The sequence below is a fragment of the Saccopteryx bilineata genome, chromosome 4, assembly GCF_036850765.1.
Source record: "Saccopteryx bilineata isolate mSacBil1 chromosome 4, mSacBil1_pri_phased_curated, whole genome shotgun sequence".
Taxonomy (NCBI): Eukaryota; Metazoa; Chordata; class Mammalia; order Chiroptera; family Emballonuridae; genus Saccopteryx; species Saccopteryx bilineata.
This window is the reverse complement of record NC_089493.1, coordinates 255595231-255610926: the sequence shown is the minus strand read 5'-3', so window position 1 is coordinate 255610926 and position 15696 is coordinate 255595231. Positions and strand designations below refer to the sequence as shown.

General features: G+C 35.2%; 1 protein-coding gene across 3 annotated transcripts in view; it reads left to right on the top strand.

The window, feature by feature from the left end:
* Window positions 1-15696, top strand: part of CEP120 (centrosomal protein 120) — a 65638-nt gene that overhangs the window by 21990 nt on the left and 27952 nt on the right. For all 3 annotated transcript variants that reach the window (XM_066274200.1, XM_066274201.1, XM_066274199.1), the window contains 11 exons: window positions 862-1059; window positions 2671-2898; window positions 3865-4078; window positions 5068-5245; window positions 8066-8215; window positions 8958-9140; window positions 10943-11039; window positions 11137-11289; window positions 11813-11902; window positions 12027-12119; window positions 13191-13352. In XM_066274200.1, the coding sequence (XP_066130297.1) occupies window positions 862-1059; window positions 2671-2898; window positions 3865-4078; window positions 5068-5245; window positions 8066-8215; window positions 8958-9140; window positions 10943-11039; window positions 11137-11289; window positions 11813-11902; window positions 12027-12119; window positions 13191-13352 (1746 nt within the window). The remainder of the gene's footprint in view (window positions 1-861; window positions 1060-2670; window positions 2899-3864; window positions 4079-5067; window positions 5246-8065; window positions 8216-8957; window positions 9141-10942; window positions 11040-11136; window positions 11290-11812; window positions 11903-12026; window positions 12120-13190; window positions 13353-15696) is intronic.

Below are 15696 nucleotides of genomic sequence, written 5' to 3'. Positions count from 1 at the left end.
GGAAATAAAGGAAGATCAATTTAAAACACTTGACCATTTTCTTTTTTTAATTGAGAGGTGGAACCTGACCTGTGGTGACACAGTGAATAAAGCTGTTTACCTAGAATGCTGAGCTCGCAGATTGGAAACCCTAGGCTTGCCCGATCAAGGCGCATATGGGAATTGATGCTTTCTGCTTCTCCCTCTCTCTTCCTCTCTCTCCCTCTCCCCCCCTAAAATGAATAAATAGTCTTATTTTTAAAAGCTAGAGGCGTGGAGGCAGAGAGACAGACTCTCACATGCACCCCCGCCGGGATCCACCCAGCAAGCCCCCTATCTGTTCATCTGGGGCTTCTGCTCTATTGCTCAGAAATTGAGCTGTTTTATTTTAGTGCCTGAGGCGAGGCCATTGAGCCATCCTCAGTGCCTGGGACCAACTTGCTCCAACCAATCGAGCCATGGCTGGGGGAGGAGAGAGAGAAGGAGGAGGGGTGGAGAAGCAGATGGTTGCTTCTCCTGTGTGCCCTGACTGGGAACTGAGCCAGAAACATCCACACTCCAGGCTGATGCTCTACCACCGAGCCAACCAGCCAGGGCCCCATTTTCTTCTAAAAGAACTATCATGTATTCATGGATCAGTTGAATGAAACATAAACTTTAGAACAATATAAATCTATTAAATTATTTTTGTCTCTGATTTTCTAAGATAAACTTCTAAAACTTAAACTAGTAATTTGGGTATAATTTGGCAGAGATTTAAACATTCTAAGTAAATGATTGTAAGACTTAAAATAAAAAAATTGTTAATAATTTTGGAGTTCATCAGGCATGTTTAGTGGTTTACAAAGTAATACTCTTTTATTTTTATTCTTACATGTTTAGTTAATTCCATGTACCATGAAACTTCCAGAAAGACAACCTGAATTTTTCTTTTACTATTCTTTACTGGGAAATGATGTTACAAATGAACCTTTCAATGATTTGATCAACCCAAACTTTGAGCCAGAGAGAGCGTCAGTTCGAATACGAAGCAATGTAGAAATTCTTCGTGTTTACCTGTCTCTTCAGTCTAAACTACAGGTAAGTACTGCAGAGAATTGTAATTTTTTTGTTAGAGATGATTATTTTTTAGCATTAGAGGGGTACTAGACCATCTTATTTCAGTAGTGGAGGTTATTTTTCTGCCATACCTTTCTATTTTTTAGGAGTTATCTGGACTTGAAAGCCATAGCATAATAGTTACTTCAGAATTTTAAGAGCTACACCTCCTTCCTAGTTACTGTGAAAAGAGGTTTGTCAGTTATCAATCTTTTATAATAGCAAATTGTACCTGAAGCCTAAAGCTGTGGGCACAAGGAAGGAAGGGTTCGTTACTGTTGTGGAGATAGTAACTGCAGGCACACAGATCCCACTTTACAGTTCAGAGTTTATATTCCATATTGCTATTAGGAGCAGAAATAACACAACTTTCTAAAACCTGCCCTTGAATTGAGTATTTTATGTAAACTAATTTCAGAATGGACTCTAAAAGTGAACTTTATCTAGTGGAAATTACTGTTCCTTTTTTATTACCATTGCTTTAAATCAGCCTGAACGGGGCAGTCATCTATAGGGTTAGATAGCCATTTGTTTGTAGTGAAGTGATCAAACTTGTGTTTTGTGTAGGAGATGAAAAGAGGCATTAAGGAATCTTAATAGAACTGAATTTTAGAGGTGGATCTGCTAAATCCTAGGTATTTATAAAGCTGAAGGCTATATGAAGTGATAAAATGCAGGAAAAAACACTTTTATTTTATATCTAACATATCAATCCTTACCTAAAGTACTGCCATATTAGTTTGATTCTCATGGATATTTAAGTCATAAAAAGTCCTCTCCAGCCCATTAAAGTCTTCACACCTAATAACATTGACTAAGTAACAGGTAATTTCTGATATTAGAACTAAAATTATTTTCGTGTTTTGATTGTTTATTGTTTATGAATGCTAAGGTTGCCAAGGCTTCAGTATGAGGAAGGGAAGAGAATAGGTATGTAACATGTACCTAGAATTGCCTTTGTGTTGTCGTCAGAGGCGGTAATATTGAAGTTGGAGTAGCTTTCAGTGAACAACAGCACACTCTATCCCGGGGGTTTTCTCTTTTACCTTTTATTGTCAAGCACTTGTTTTATAAAGTCTAAAAAGCAAGAAAAAAGAAAAAGAACACTCTATGTTATAGGTGATTGAGAAAACTATTTGAAGTTTATTTCTAAATATGACTAGATCTACTAATCTTTTAGAGCTATGTTTAATGAAAGTTGAAATGGAAATAGAAAAAAAGTGTGGAAGTATTTGTTTTTTATTTAAATTCATGTACACGATACAGTTGGCATAGGTAAAATAGAATTAAGTAACCATAGCTCACCAAAGAGACAGGAGAAAAGGGTATACCATATGTGTATACAGTACTGAAAGGAAAAAAAAAAGAAAGATAAGTAATAGTTTTATTTTAGTTCCTGGTAAAATTTGTCTAATCAACTGCATGAGAATCTATTACTTAGTCACTGCAGGTCAGTAAGATAACCTGCATTATACTTGCTTTATGGAAGGCAAGCTTTTGTTAAGTTATATAACTTTTTAAGTTTGTGCTCAGGCAGGAGAAAGAGGAAAATATTTATATAAAACCGTGTCTTGATTTTCCTTTTCATGTTAGATCCATCTCTGCTGTGGAGACCAGTCACTCGGAAGCACAGAAATACCCTTAACAGGATTACTGAAAAAGGGTAGTGCAGAAATCAACCAGCGCCCGGTGACAGTGGAGGGCGCCTTTACCCTTGACCCTCCAAACCGAGCCAAACAAAAGCTTGCACCTGTTCCTGTGGAGTTGGCCCCAACTGTGGGCGTGTCTGTGGCTCTCCAGAGGGAAGGCATAGATGGACAGGCAAGTAGTGGCCCTCCTGCCCCTTCTCTGGTTTCACTCATGATGCTTCACGAAGTTGAACTTTGGGAAAGTTACCTAGCATTAAGAAAGTGTTTATTACTCTTAAGTGGTAGCCTTCATTATATCCCTCCTGTCTGAAAAGACATTTCTGAAAAGCGCTGTGGTTTGTAGTGACTGTATCCAGAGCCTTTGGATGTAGTCTTCTCATGGGGAAACCATTCGCTCGTCCTCAGCTCATAGTCAATGACTGGCAGGAGAGGAGTTCCAGTGAAAGAGAACATGTTTAGACCTAGTTTCTAGGCATGCGTATTATGGTATTTGTGGGTTAACTCACCTGAGCTAAGATAAGCTTCTTGGTTCATTAGTGCTTTTAGTCCTCATACTGTCTTTAGGCAACAGAGATGGGTACTTATTTGAACATACATTTTTTTTTATTGTATCTATCCTCAAATTAACTTTAGTGTCCTGTTCTTTTAAAGAACTGATCCTTATATAGTTTATGAATTAAAGAGAAAAACTGAAGTGAGAGCTTAAAAAATATATATGTATATATTTTTAGAGAGTAGTAGACTAAAGGAGAGGAATAAGATCATACTAGACATTTGGGTGGGTGTAGGTGTGGGTGTATATGTGTGTTTTTAAAGGATTATAGGCCTTGGTAGGAGTAACTATTCCCAAGGGCACCTATGCCTGACTTCTTTTATCCAGTATTCCTTCTTACCCATTAGGAGGCATTTTGGTACTTAACCCTTAATATATTTCCTTCCTATTCACTTTCCTTTTTCTGGTCCTAGATGCTATAAGAAAATATGCAAATTATGAAAAAAGAATAGACTAGGAATATCCAGACTGGGAAAGGAAGTTTATATTTAAAAAGCAATAAAACAAACAAAAATGTCAAGTTTTTTGCTTAATTATGAAGGAGAGTTCTTTTCAAATTATACTTTTCTTAAACATTGTTTTCAGTCTTTAACTGAGTTAGAGACCCAGAATGAACATGAGCCTCAGCATTCACAGAAGAGAGTGTTAAGCCCTATAAAGGAGAAACTCACTGAGCCAAAATCACCAAGTGTGTCCCCGGTTATGCCTCAGAATCAGTCGCCTCCAACCAAAGACAGTGCCACAGAAAGTGAAGTGGAAAGCTTGCAGTATGATAAGGACACAAAACCAAACCCAAAGGGTAAGATTTTTTTATAGTTCTTTTTAGATAGATCTTTATAGATTTTGCAGCCATCTAATAAAGGACTATGAGACTTTTCATGAGATCTAAGTAAAAATTGTTTTTGAAAAACTGGTAATGTGTGGTAGTATAAAAAAGATCAATTTAAAGTAATTGCAATTTATTTAACTTCATTATAGAATTTGCTAAAAGGTAAGAAAAATTTTTTTCACTTTTGTACTATTCAAAAGAAATTAAAGAATATAATTCTCAAATATCTTGAACACATTGAAATTTTAGAGAAGTTACTGTTTTTTATAGTAAACTCATAGTAATCATTTTTTATCCTAAAGAATCTGAGAATGCATATTTATCTGGCTTTATAAAATTTTTCCATCCATCTTATAAGGACTTATAGTTATACTTAGTAGCATAAGTATTTAGAATAGTGGTAGATTAGGAGTTAGAAATTTGGGTATGGATGATAGCCCTGTCACTGGGCTACTTCTCATTTAAACATCTCTGGTTTCTAATAGGAGTGGACGAGGTAGCTCTGTCTTTTCATGTTTTATCTTTTTGGTAGACTATGTATGTCATATGTGCCTAAAATAACCAAAACCACTTTTTAAAAAGTAATGTAATTATATTTGCACTCAGTCTCAAATACAATCCTTCAAATGCTAAGTTCTGTTCAGCTGCCTCTGGGAAATAAGTTAGTGCCTGTCAGGCTGCTGTCACTCATGACTGCCTCAGTACCGCGTGCTTTTCTTTGTGCTGTGCGTGCTGAGGGTGAGCCCTTTATTACGCAGTTCTCTGGTGGACATTAAAGCTTGTAGAATTTGGGACAAGTCACTTTCAGATGTTTATGCCTCAGTTCAGATGTTTATAGAACCAAATAGTCACATTCCTTGCTTGATGGTAAAGGAGATAATCTTTAATTTATTTGGACAATTTAAGAGAAACTGTTAGCAAATATAATTTTTTAAATAACAATTTTACGTTTATTTTAGCCATCAGTTCTTCTGTACCTGCTTCACTGGCCCAGCCGGCGACCACATCCAATGCTCCAGAAACAGCCTCAGGACAGAAGATTGCTGTTCCGGCAACATCGCATCATTTCTGCTTTTCGATAGACTTAAGGAGTGTCCATGACTTGGAAGTTGGTTTTCCAATCAACTGTATATTAAGGTGTGAATTGATTTGGTTTCAAAATATTATTTGCTGAGGAGAAATGCCTTTCCTCTATTTGGGAAGCTGCGGAGAGAAATGTCACCAAAGGTGGTGTACTGAAAGAACATAAGGCTATGTTCTAATGCTTTTAAACTTACACCAGGCTGGCACTGGTGGTATGAGGGGGAACAGTCTCAACTATTGTAGTGTAATAATTATAAGCATTTATAATTATTTATGAATAGCTCTAATTAAATACAGTGACTCAAACTTAAAATGTGTTGTTTCTGGAAATGATGGCACAGGTCAAAATAATGGAAAGTATCTGATTTGTCTTTAAAAACTGTATTATAATGGAGGTTATATTCCTAAATACTACATTTTATAGCTGTGAATCTAAAAACCATAGTTAATGAACTCAAAGTGGAATGTGTCCAGTTTTCAATATAAAAAATTGAAAAAAATATTTGTCAGTTAAGTGGTTTTTATACAATAGTTTTTTAGTAATAACGGACTATTTTTGGCTGAAATAGAAATGCAATAATTATTAGAAATTTAATAATTATAACAGAATAATTTAATAAATTAATAAAAATAATATAACGTGTTTTAGTTTGGAGTATTTAGTGTCTCCTCATAAATTTCTTTGGCACAAGCAGTGGCATTTGTAATAAAGTTGTTGATCTTTATGTGATTAAAGTGAGAAATCTTTGTCACCTTGGATTGCCATTCCCAGGAATGCCGGCAGCTACATCTTGCTTCCTGCTGTTACTTGAAGCATACCTACCTTTCAGATGCATAAATCAACTCATACTTGCATTTAATTTGTCAATTTTTGGATTTCTTATGAAGTTGTTTCCAAAATCCTCTGAGTTTTGGTATGAATAATGGACAGAATCAAAGGGACCCAGCACTGTTATTGTTTGCCCATAGAATGGAAATCTTTCCATTGCAACTTAAGTTCTGCTTCTTACCCCATGATAGAGGCTGAAAGACGATTGCTAAAGTTGTATTTGAAAACTGAAGACTAGAGAAAGGTTATCTCTCACAGCCATACCTTTTCTCAGTTTGTATAATATCACTTAAAGTTGTCTTTAGAAATAGAATCATTACTTATTCTTTACCTCAGTTTTTTTGTCTTTTTTCTCTCTACTCCCTTAACTGAGATCTCTCTGCCACTACTAGTGAATTGGATCTTAGAATACTTAGAGGAAAAGAGGACAGTGGCCAGAGCATAGAAACAGGGATGATCTAAAACTAGATGCATTAAAGGGAAACCTGTACAAGCCCACTCGAAAAGCACTAATACTAATAACGTGTGTTTCCTTTCTGCCACTGGGGCCATTTGTTTGATCATGAAGTGCCGGCACTGTGCCGGAAGTGTGCCTGGTTGTACATTAGTGTGCATGGGGCACATTAGGGGCACAGACAAGGACAGATTCAGAAATAGGTCAGTATGTGATGATAAGGGCTAATGTACACACCCGAATCTAATATAATATTGTATGTCAACTTTAATTTTATTTTAAAAGTACTGTTGGTTCTATCTTTGGTTCATTTTAAGTTATTAAAAATGCTGGCTGTTTAGCTTTTTCTCTGATAAATTGTATGTTACCGTGTTCTGCATTGTTATGAAATTGTAATTTACAACTATGTAATGGCATTTGTCAGGTAACACTGATATTTGAGAAAAAGTTTGTGTTTGCTTTATTTTTTTCTTTTTAATTGTAACACCCTGTAGTGGGGGGTGATCAGGGTTTGAATTTCTGGGGCATGACCTGAGATGCCCTAATTTCAATGGGTATGTAATTACATTGGAATTGAATGAATGCATGGGATTCTTATAAGGAAAACAACTTTTTACTAGTGGTTAAAATTCTAGTTTTCATAATGAATAACAAGATAGGACATGAAATTTTAGTGAGTGTTATAATATCTTTGTATTTGGCTTTAAATACAAAAAGAAGTTCAGCAGTAGTCAGGCATTGCATTTAATCTGGCGTGGTTTTTATGATGAAAGGAAGAAACAGTGTTTGGTCGCTCTGAGTCATCTGTAGTATATCTGAGTTGCTTTCATCCTTGATTCTCTGTTGAAAGACGGGGCACCATAAATGCACCCCTTTTGAGTTGACTGAGGGCTCTTGAACTCGTAAGTGATGAAGACATGATTGCATAAAGGAAAATAGGGTTAGAAATTAAGTTCAGCAAACATGTCTTGAGCGTTTGCTGTGTGGCGGGAGCTGCGTATTTGTTCCTGGGACTGCAGAGATGAAAAGGACAGCAGTGGAGCCCTCAGGGAACTCCCAAATGGGAACTCGGTTTATGTTTAGTGGAATCATTTTTATTCCTTTTGGTCTTATTTAGGATGTATCAAAATGACCATCTCTTCCTTATTTGGTGTCATTGCCTTCAAAATACCAGAATTCTCTTTCTGCCACAGAGTCATTAAAAGATTTACCTGTCACAGGGGAAAATAGGACAGAAAGAAACTTTGCTTGGGGTGTTCAGTGCACAATGCAGTGTGCAAATGATGTTTTCTTGAGTTGTATACTTGAAACCTGTATGGTTTTGTGAACTAATGTCACTCAAATAAAGTCAATTAAAAAAAAATTACCTGTAAAGCAACTTGGGAAGTACCACTATGCAATTAATAGATTTTCTCTATAATTTCTATAATTTTTATATGAACATCAAGAATATTTGTATAATTTTAAAGTTGGTGGTAAAACAGTAATGTATTTGCACCACTTATTCATCTAAAATTTTATTTGCTCACTTTATTAACAGACTGTAAATTTAGTGTGTATACTCGAAAATCTTGTTTTTCTGAAATTCTAGGTACTCATATCCATTCTTTGGAAGTGCAGCTCCTATTATGACTAATCCTCCTGTAGAAGTTCGAAAAAATATGGAAGTTTTTCTTCCCCAATCTTACTGTGCATTTGATTTTGCAACTATGCCTCATCAGCTGCAAGATACCTTCTTAAGGTAATGTATACACTATATTCTGCATATGATACTATCTTCTCAAGTCATCTCTTGAAAATTTGTGTCTTATAAACAGGAGGAATTCCTATAGGTTTAAATCCATACCAGTTTATGCATCTGAGAATCTAGAAACAAATATATTAATAATGCCTGATATTTGTGCTTCCATTACAAAGTTTTATGTGGTTGTGAAGGCTCTTTTCAAATTTTCATAATCTTATTGCCTAATTTTAGATATTAAAACTTCATTTAAAGTCTGTAAGTAATGAAGGAGCTTTGCAAAGTAGTCTTGCTTTTTTCTAATATGTGAAGATAAGTATGAACTATTTAGTTTTCATTATTGATTCATTGAATGACTAGTGTACTATTTGCTTTTCCTACTTTTTAAAATCTATATAAAATGGAGGTGTTAATTCAGCTATTGTTGTGAAGAAAAAATGAGATCTGTGAAAGGTCATTTTACTTTTTCGATTTATCAAAATTTAAATTTGTGTAATATGTTTAAAGGAAGAATGAAGGGTAACTAAAATTTAACCATTTGTGGAAATAGTAGTGTTAGAAGGTTTCTTTATTGCATAGAAAGAGGTGTAGAAGATACAACAGAAGTTTTTATTTGTTACCTATGGCATTAAGCTTTTACATTCCATATCTTTGACTACATTAAGGGAATTCAAAGATATTAATCCAAAAAAGCGCTAGCTCAGAATTGGTAGGTATGAACATTTGTTTCTCTCTTCCTCAGGATTCCATTGCTGATTGAATTATGGCACAAGGATAAAATGAGTAAAGATTTACTTCTGGGAATCGCCAGAATCCAGCTTTCTAACATCTTGTCTTCAGAAAAAACGCGCTTTTTGGGTTCTAATGGTCAACAGTGTTGGCGTCAAACTTACAGTGAAAGTGTGCCTATTACAGCAGCCCAAGGGTAATGCCTTTAGCAAAATTGATTTTAGCTGTGCTTTTTATTCTGATTAGCTACAACCTTATCTTTTCCTATCATCTTTTTTTACCTGTGGGAAGTATGTCCTAGTTTTCTCTTTAGCTTTCTGATACCCATTATACCCGCACAAGGTGGGGAATCGATCCTATTATAATACTGTAATGTTGACTCTGTTGAGTATTTCCCTCCCCTCTGTTTAGCCTGACAATTTAAATTTTAGGATCTTTTAATTTAATAATTCAGGGTCAAATTTATAATGTATTCATACATTATTTTGCATTGAGAATGACTGATTTTCTACTTTAAAAATATTTTAACTCTTAACTCATTACTGAAGGCTGAGAATGTTTTATACTTTTTAAAGCAATTTTTTTTGGGCCCTGAAATTCACTGCCATGGTGAAAAGCTGGAGTTCACTTATTTCAGACATAATATATTTGTTTAGTAATCTTCTAAAATTTTAAAATAGAAATTTAAGTTCCATTTGACATTATATATGACCTGCTTTTATTTTTAAAGCATAGTAAGAAAGTAAAAAGAAATCAGCCTCAGTTAAAAAGCTGAAATCTAAAAGTTTTATAGAAATTTCTTCCCTTACTCTTTCCCTTCAATAGCTACTTCTAGAGAGTGAAGGTTTGTATAATTTTTATTCACTTGAAGATCTGGGAACATGTGTTTTAGAGAATCATATATTCCGAGTAAATGAAAATTCTTTGTGTTTTAACTCATTATTAAAAATCTCTCTTAAAAATTAGCACTTTTCTGTCATCATAAATAGCATATAATGAAAATAATCAAATTCTTATAATCTGAAGTTATTTTAATACTGTTTGTTATCAATATTAACATTTATTGCCCTGATCTGTAGACTTAAGTTCTAAATTTACCTAAGTGAAAACTTCAGATGTGGTTGGTAGTGCTTTATTTTACTTTAATTTCATCTAAAATCTGTGAGATTAGAAGAAAATGTAAAAACTGATTAATTAAGAATACTATTTGTGTGCGATCCATTCATTAAAGTTTTGTTTGATCAAGGGTTTATGGAGTATATTTGATTTAGACAAAGCCATGGATTTTTTTATTGCCAAGATTTTATTTTCCTCTAACATTTTGTCTTGTTTTTATTTATTTAATGATAAATACTACATGCTGTTCTATGCTAGAGAGTGGTATCAATAAAAATAACACATGGTTATCCTACTTTAGTTCTTATCCTGAGGCAATGCTCATATCCATCAGAGGATTTAATTACCAGTGTGTTCATCCCAGGAGTAGTAGAAAAATGACTCAGAATAACCTATATATAAAGTTTATTTTACTACATAAATTCTTTAGTATATTTTACAGGCATTAAAATTACATTTTGAATTAATGTTTATGACTTGAAAAAATATTCTTGTGTAAATAAGAAAAAGGACAAAACTGTACGATCTTAATGTGCATGAGTGCATGCTATACATAACACAGAGAGGAAGGAAATAAACTGTTTTAGCAGTAATAACTGATGGGCTGTGAGATTTAAATTTCTTCTTTATCCTTTTCAGTTTTTCCATTCTATAGCTGCTGTAGGTCCTTTTGTAGTAAACGTAATTATGTACTTAGTAGGGTGTTTGTGACCAAATCAAATCTCCTACATGGAGGATCCTGAAGCTTGTAGCAGCTGCTGCAGTTTCAGTAGAGTCAGATTCAGGAAGTGCCTCCTCAGTGCTAAGGCAGTGGGGGCTGAAAGGAAAACTAATCTAAAAACATTTCCGTGAATTGTAATGTATTTCTGATTTTATTTGTAGGTCAAATAACAGGATAATAAATCTTTCTTATACAGTGACCCTGGAAGATTACGGACTAGTAAAAATGCGTGAGATTTTCGTCTCTGATTCACTTCAGGTAAATGTCATTGAATGTGATCAGTTTCCTCTAACATGGATCTACTGTGTACGTGTGCAAGTGCATTTGTTTCAGCATGCTCTTTTATTCACGTTAGGGGTTAGCTGCTCTGCCGCAGAAGCCGCCTTCTCTTCCTCCTGCACCTTGTCCTTCAGAAGTCCAGACTGAGCCTCGTGAAACCTTAGAATACAAAGCAGCACTTGAGCTAGAAATGTGGAAAGAAATGCAAGAAGATATTTTTGAAAATCAGGTTATTTTTTAAATGTTACTTTAAAACTCTGTTTTTGCCTATTTATTATGTTTTTCTCTTTCCATAGTAGGCTTTACTGTGTTCCATGGGTCCCCTATCAAGTCCCTTTGAATATCAAGAATATCTTTCTCCTAAAGAAAGATTAAAAAAGAAAATTCTAAATGTGTCAGATTGGCAGAATCCACTCAGGATTCTCCTAAACTTTGTCTGTGATCTTATGCAAAATTACCACTGAAGGTTCGAGTTCAAAGGCTAAGAACATGGCAGTTTCTTTTAATTTCAGGTCCTCGTTTAGTGTACCCTCCTGGAACTTGGAATCACCAGTCTCTAAATCCATGTACTCTCCTGAATTATACTTACATGGTTATTACTTACTTCAGGTATCCTTTAAAGAAAAAAATAATGAAATAGAACACCTGAAAGAAACATATCAGTGATCATTTACTTTTCAACTGAAAACAACTGATTTGTTACTTGAAATTTGTAGGGCTTTTCCCTGACGTGCTTTCTCGTCCGATTATAGCTAAAGCAGAAAGAACTGGCTCACATGCAAGCTCTTGCGGAGGAGTGGAAGACGCGGGATCGAGAGAGGGAGTCACTAGTGAAGAAGAAGGTAATACCTTGTACAGAAATTGGAGGAGGAAAGGAAAATTGCTAATGATAGTGTCTTGTCGGTGCATTTTCAAAACATGTTTTGAGTTGGGGGAAAAGATAAGGTAACTTTTATTATATTTCAGGTGGCTGAGTATACTATTCTGGAAGGAAAACTTCAAAAAACCCTAATTGATTTAGAGAAACGGGAGCAGCAGCTTGCCGTTGCAGAATCAGAGGTACTGTATTTGTCTATCAAATGTCTTTATTTCACAGAATCCATGTATGAGGTTCATACTATTCATTTCCTTCCATTTATACTCTCATAGTTCATAGAAATTGTCTTTCAGACACTGGAGAAAACTGCCCTTTAACTGGGTAAAGCAGGTTTTAGGTTTTAGAAGGTGAAGAATAGGTAGAAAGTGTGTGTTGCTTGAAATAGTTAACTAGGATTCAGCCAGTTTGGTTGACATTTGCAGTAGTGGAGATATTGGTTCACTCTCCCATTATGTAAAGGAATGGCTAGTGCCACTCCTCGAGTGAAGAGAAAATACAGCACAGGCGCAGGGGTCTAGAATACTGACTTTGTTTTCAGTAAGAAGGAAATACCCCTCTTTCTTGCCTATTAAAGATTAGATCCCAAGAACAGATGAGTTCAATGACTAGTTAGCATTTTTGTTAGGTCTTACTAAATTTTACCCTAAATCCTTTTTTTAAATACTGTGGAGGTCATTTCAAAATAATTAGAATTTTTCCACGTTAAATTTATAAGTTCCTTCCCTACCCGTATGTTTCTTCAAGTCATCTCAGCATATCACCCTAACCTTATCTTTATCTATTTTCAAGGATTTCTAAATTGATTTAGATGTTTAAATATAAAAATTATATGTTTGTTCCTAATACTAAGAGACTGTTATCTTCTGGGTGATTGGGCAGAAAATAAGTTTCTGAAAGAAGAAAAGGAACTTGGGAATATTTGTTAATATATTAAAGTGAGTTTATTCAAATAGGAATTTTAAGTTAGGAATTAAAGTTGAATTTGAATTCAAATAGGAATTAGGGCATTTTCAGTTGAAATTATACAGGTCCTATGTGGATTTTTGTATATACTTTGTATATTAGAATTAAATTATTGAAAATTTATAATTTCAGTAATTTAAAGATTAACTCTAATTACTGAAAAGGATATGAAAATAAATTTGTGAGTATTCTGAACATTTGACTATATATATAGATGGATAGTAGAATATTGAACAGTATAATGCAGCTCATAATAGGCCAATGTCTTAAAAAGATGCACTTGTTTTAAGCTTCAAAAAGAAAGAAAGGAACTGAAATCAGAACGTGAGCGGAACTTGCAAGAACTGCAGAACTCTATCCGTAGGGCCAAGGAAGATTGTGTTCACCAAGTGGAGCTGGAAAGGTTAAAGATCAAGCAGCTAGAAGACGATAAACACCGGCTGCAGCAGCAGGTTGGATGAAATCTCTCATCTCTTCACACTTAGAGTTTATTTGCATCTAGAAATAATATAGTTCACTATACTGTGTATTAAAACTCAGTCATCTGGGCAATTAATATTTATTGCACTGAGATTCAAATATACTTTAAGTTGGATCATCTTTTCCAAAGTCAAAGCTAAGAACTCTATTGGAATAATTTGGGGGGTAATTTTTCTTCCTTTATAATTATTTACATGAGATTTTGTTATATTTCAAGTAACTCTCAACTTAAAATCGTTTTCTGATAAATCTTCTTTTAGCAAACATAAATACACTTCATATCACTGAAGTGAATTCCGTTAAGAACCAAATTTCATGATAGAATTGTCCGTGCTCCTCTCCATTTCCTCACCTTGTACTCTACCTCTCAGCCCTTCCTACTTTGCTTTCCATCCACCGCTCCGGAGAGAGCCGTAGTCAAAGCCACCAATGGCTCAGTCACTAAGTTCAGTGGGCATTTTTCATTTCTCACCTTACCCAGACTTACTGACGTCAACACCATTGTCCTTGTTTGTGCAGATTCCCTTCTCTCACTTCTCTAACACCACTCTCCTTGTTTTCCTCTCCTTTTCTGGCCGCCCTGGAGGCTCCTTTACAGGTTTATTTTCCTTTAGCCAGTGAATGTTAGACTTCCTCCAAGTTCAAGACTTACTTTGTACTAAACAATCTTATTAATGCCCATGGGTACAGAGACGATCTGTACCTCTGAGACTTTCACATTTATATCCCAGACCTTTCCTTTGCACTCTGGACCTATATATCTACCTGCCTTTTTGAAATCTCTAATTGAATGTGTAAAGGCATTTAAAACCCAGCATGATCCTCCCGTCCGTGCCCGAGCTTCCTATAAGTGTGCTTTATTTCTGTTCTTACTGTTGCAGCCAGAGTGATAGTTTTGACACTTGGGAATAATGGCACCCTCCATTGAAACTTTTCAATGTCACCTTATTGCTCATAGGTTAAATATCAGAATATTTACCTTGCCCTGCAAGCCTCTGCATAGTTTGGAGCCAGCCTACCTCTCTCATGTCATGTCCCACTCTTTCCCTTTGCCCTGTGCTCTCCAGCCACCCTGGTCTACCTTCAGGTCCTCGTGCATACCGTGTTGCTTCACCCACAGGGTCTCTGTGTGTGCTGCTTACTCTAAGCCCAGTGAATTACACTCATCCTTCAGTTTCTGGTTAAAGCCTCACTTACCCGAGGAAATCATCCCTGCCCCCCTACTCCCCAAGTTTTTGTTAAATATTTCATGGGATATTATCTTTCTATTTTTCTTCATGACATGTTATAGCAGTTTTTAAAAATGTTTCATTAGTGTGATGATTTAATCATTGTCAGGTTGTTAGCTCTATAAAACTGTTTTGTTTTATATCTGTATGCCTAGAGCCCAGCCAGTCTGTATCATATAACTGGGGTTTAATAAATATTTGCTTTGGAAAAAAAGGATCAAGCTGTTAAAAATTAAGCTTATCTTTCTTGAAAAATTTCATTGTAGATTAGATATGTATGATGAATGCCTCCAAAGTCTTCAGTAAATTCTGGCTGGAGAATAGTTTCCATAGCAGTTCACAGTCAGTTAAGGTCACATTATTTAGTGGTGGTAAATATGTTTTTGATTGTTATTATGGACATCTCATTTAAAATATGAAACATAAAGTTGTAAGAGTAGGCAGTTGGGATGGGATTTACCAAATGTGTCTCTTCTCCCAATCATCAGGAGGATCCAGCCATTCAGAACCGAGGCTTCTAACATGTGTTCATCACTAGGGGAGCTCTTGAGAAAACCCAGGTTCCTACCTTGTCCCAGACTGGTGTAATTAGCTTACATCTTTGTGAAAAAAGCTGGTATTTGTGAAAAATTAACCAGGAACCTCCTAAAACATAAAGACCTGGCAAAAAACTGTGGAGGGGGCGGGGCCACAAAGTTTCTGAGATGCCTGTCTTGCTAAGCACAGGACCGTAAACATTTTACATTTTCTTTGTATGAAAACAAACTTTTTAGGCCCTTTCTCTGAACCTGGTTACATGTACTATATGTACAGTTTTAACTAGACATGTAGAAGGGACTGACAGACATACTGTCAGCAAAAGCTGGTGAAGATCAAGTATATTCAAATATATAAAAGTAGTTATCAGAACTCAAAAAATCAACATAGTTTATGGATCACTTAGCAAAGGAAAAAGAGTCCAGAATGCCTAATAGATTATTGCTTTACAGCCTGTTTGTAACCACAATAAGTGTTAATGATTGTGTCCCTGAATGGGAGGGGAAAATACCAAATACTAAGTTTATTAGGTTTTGTTTAAAACAGAAAA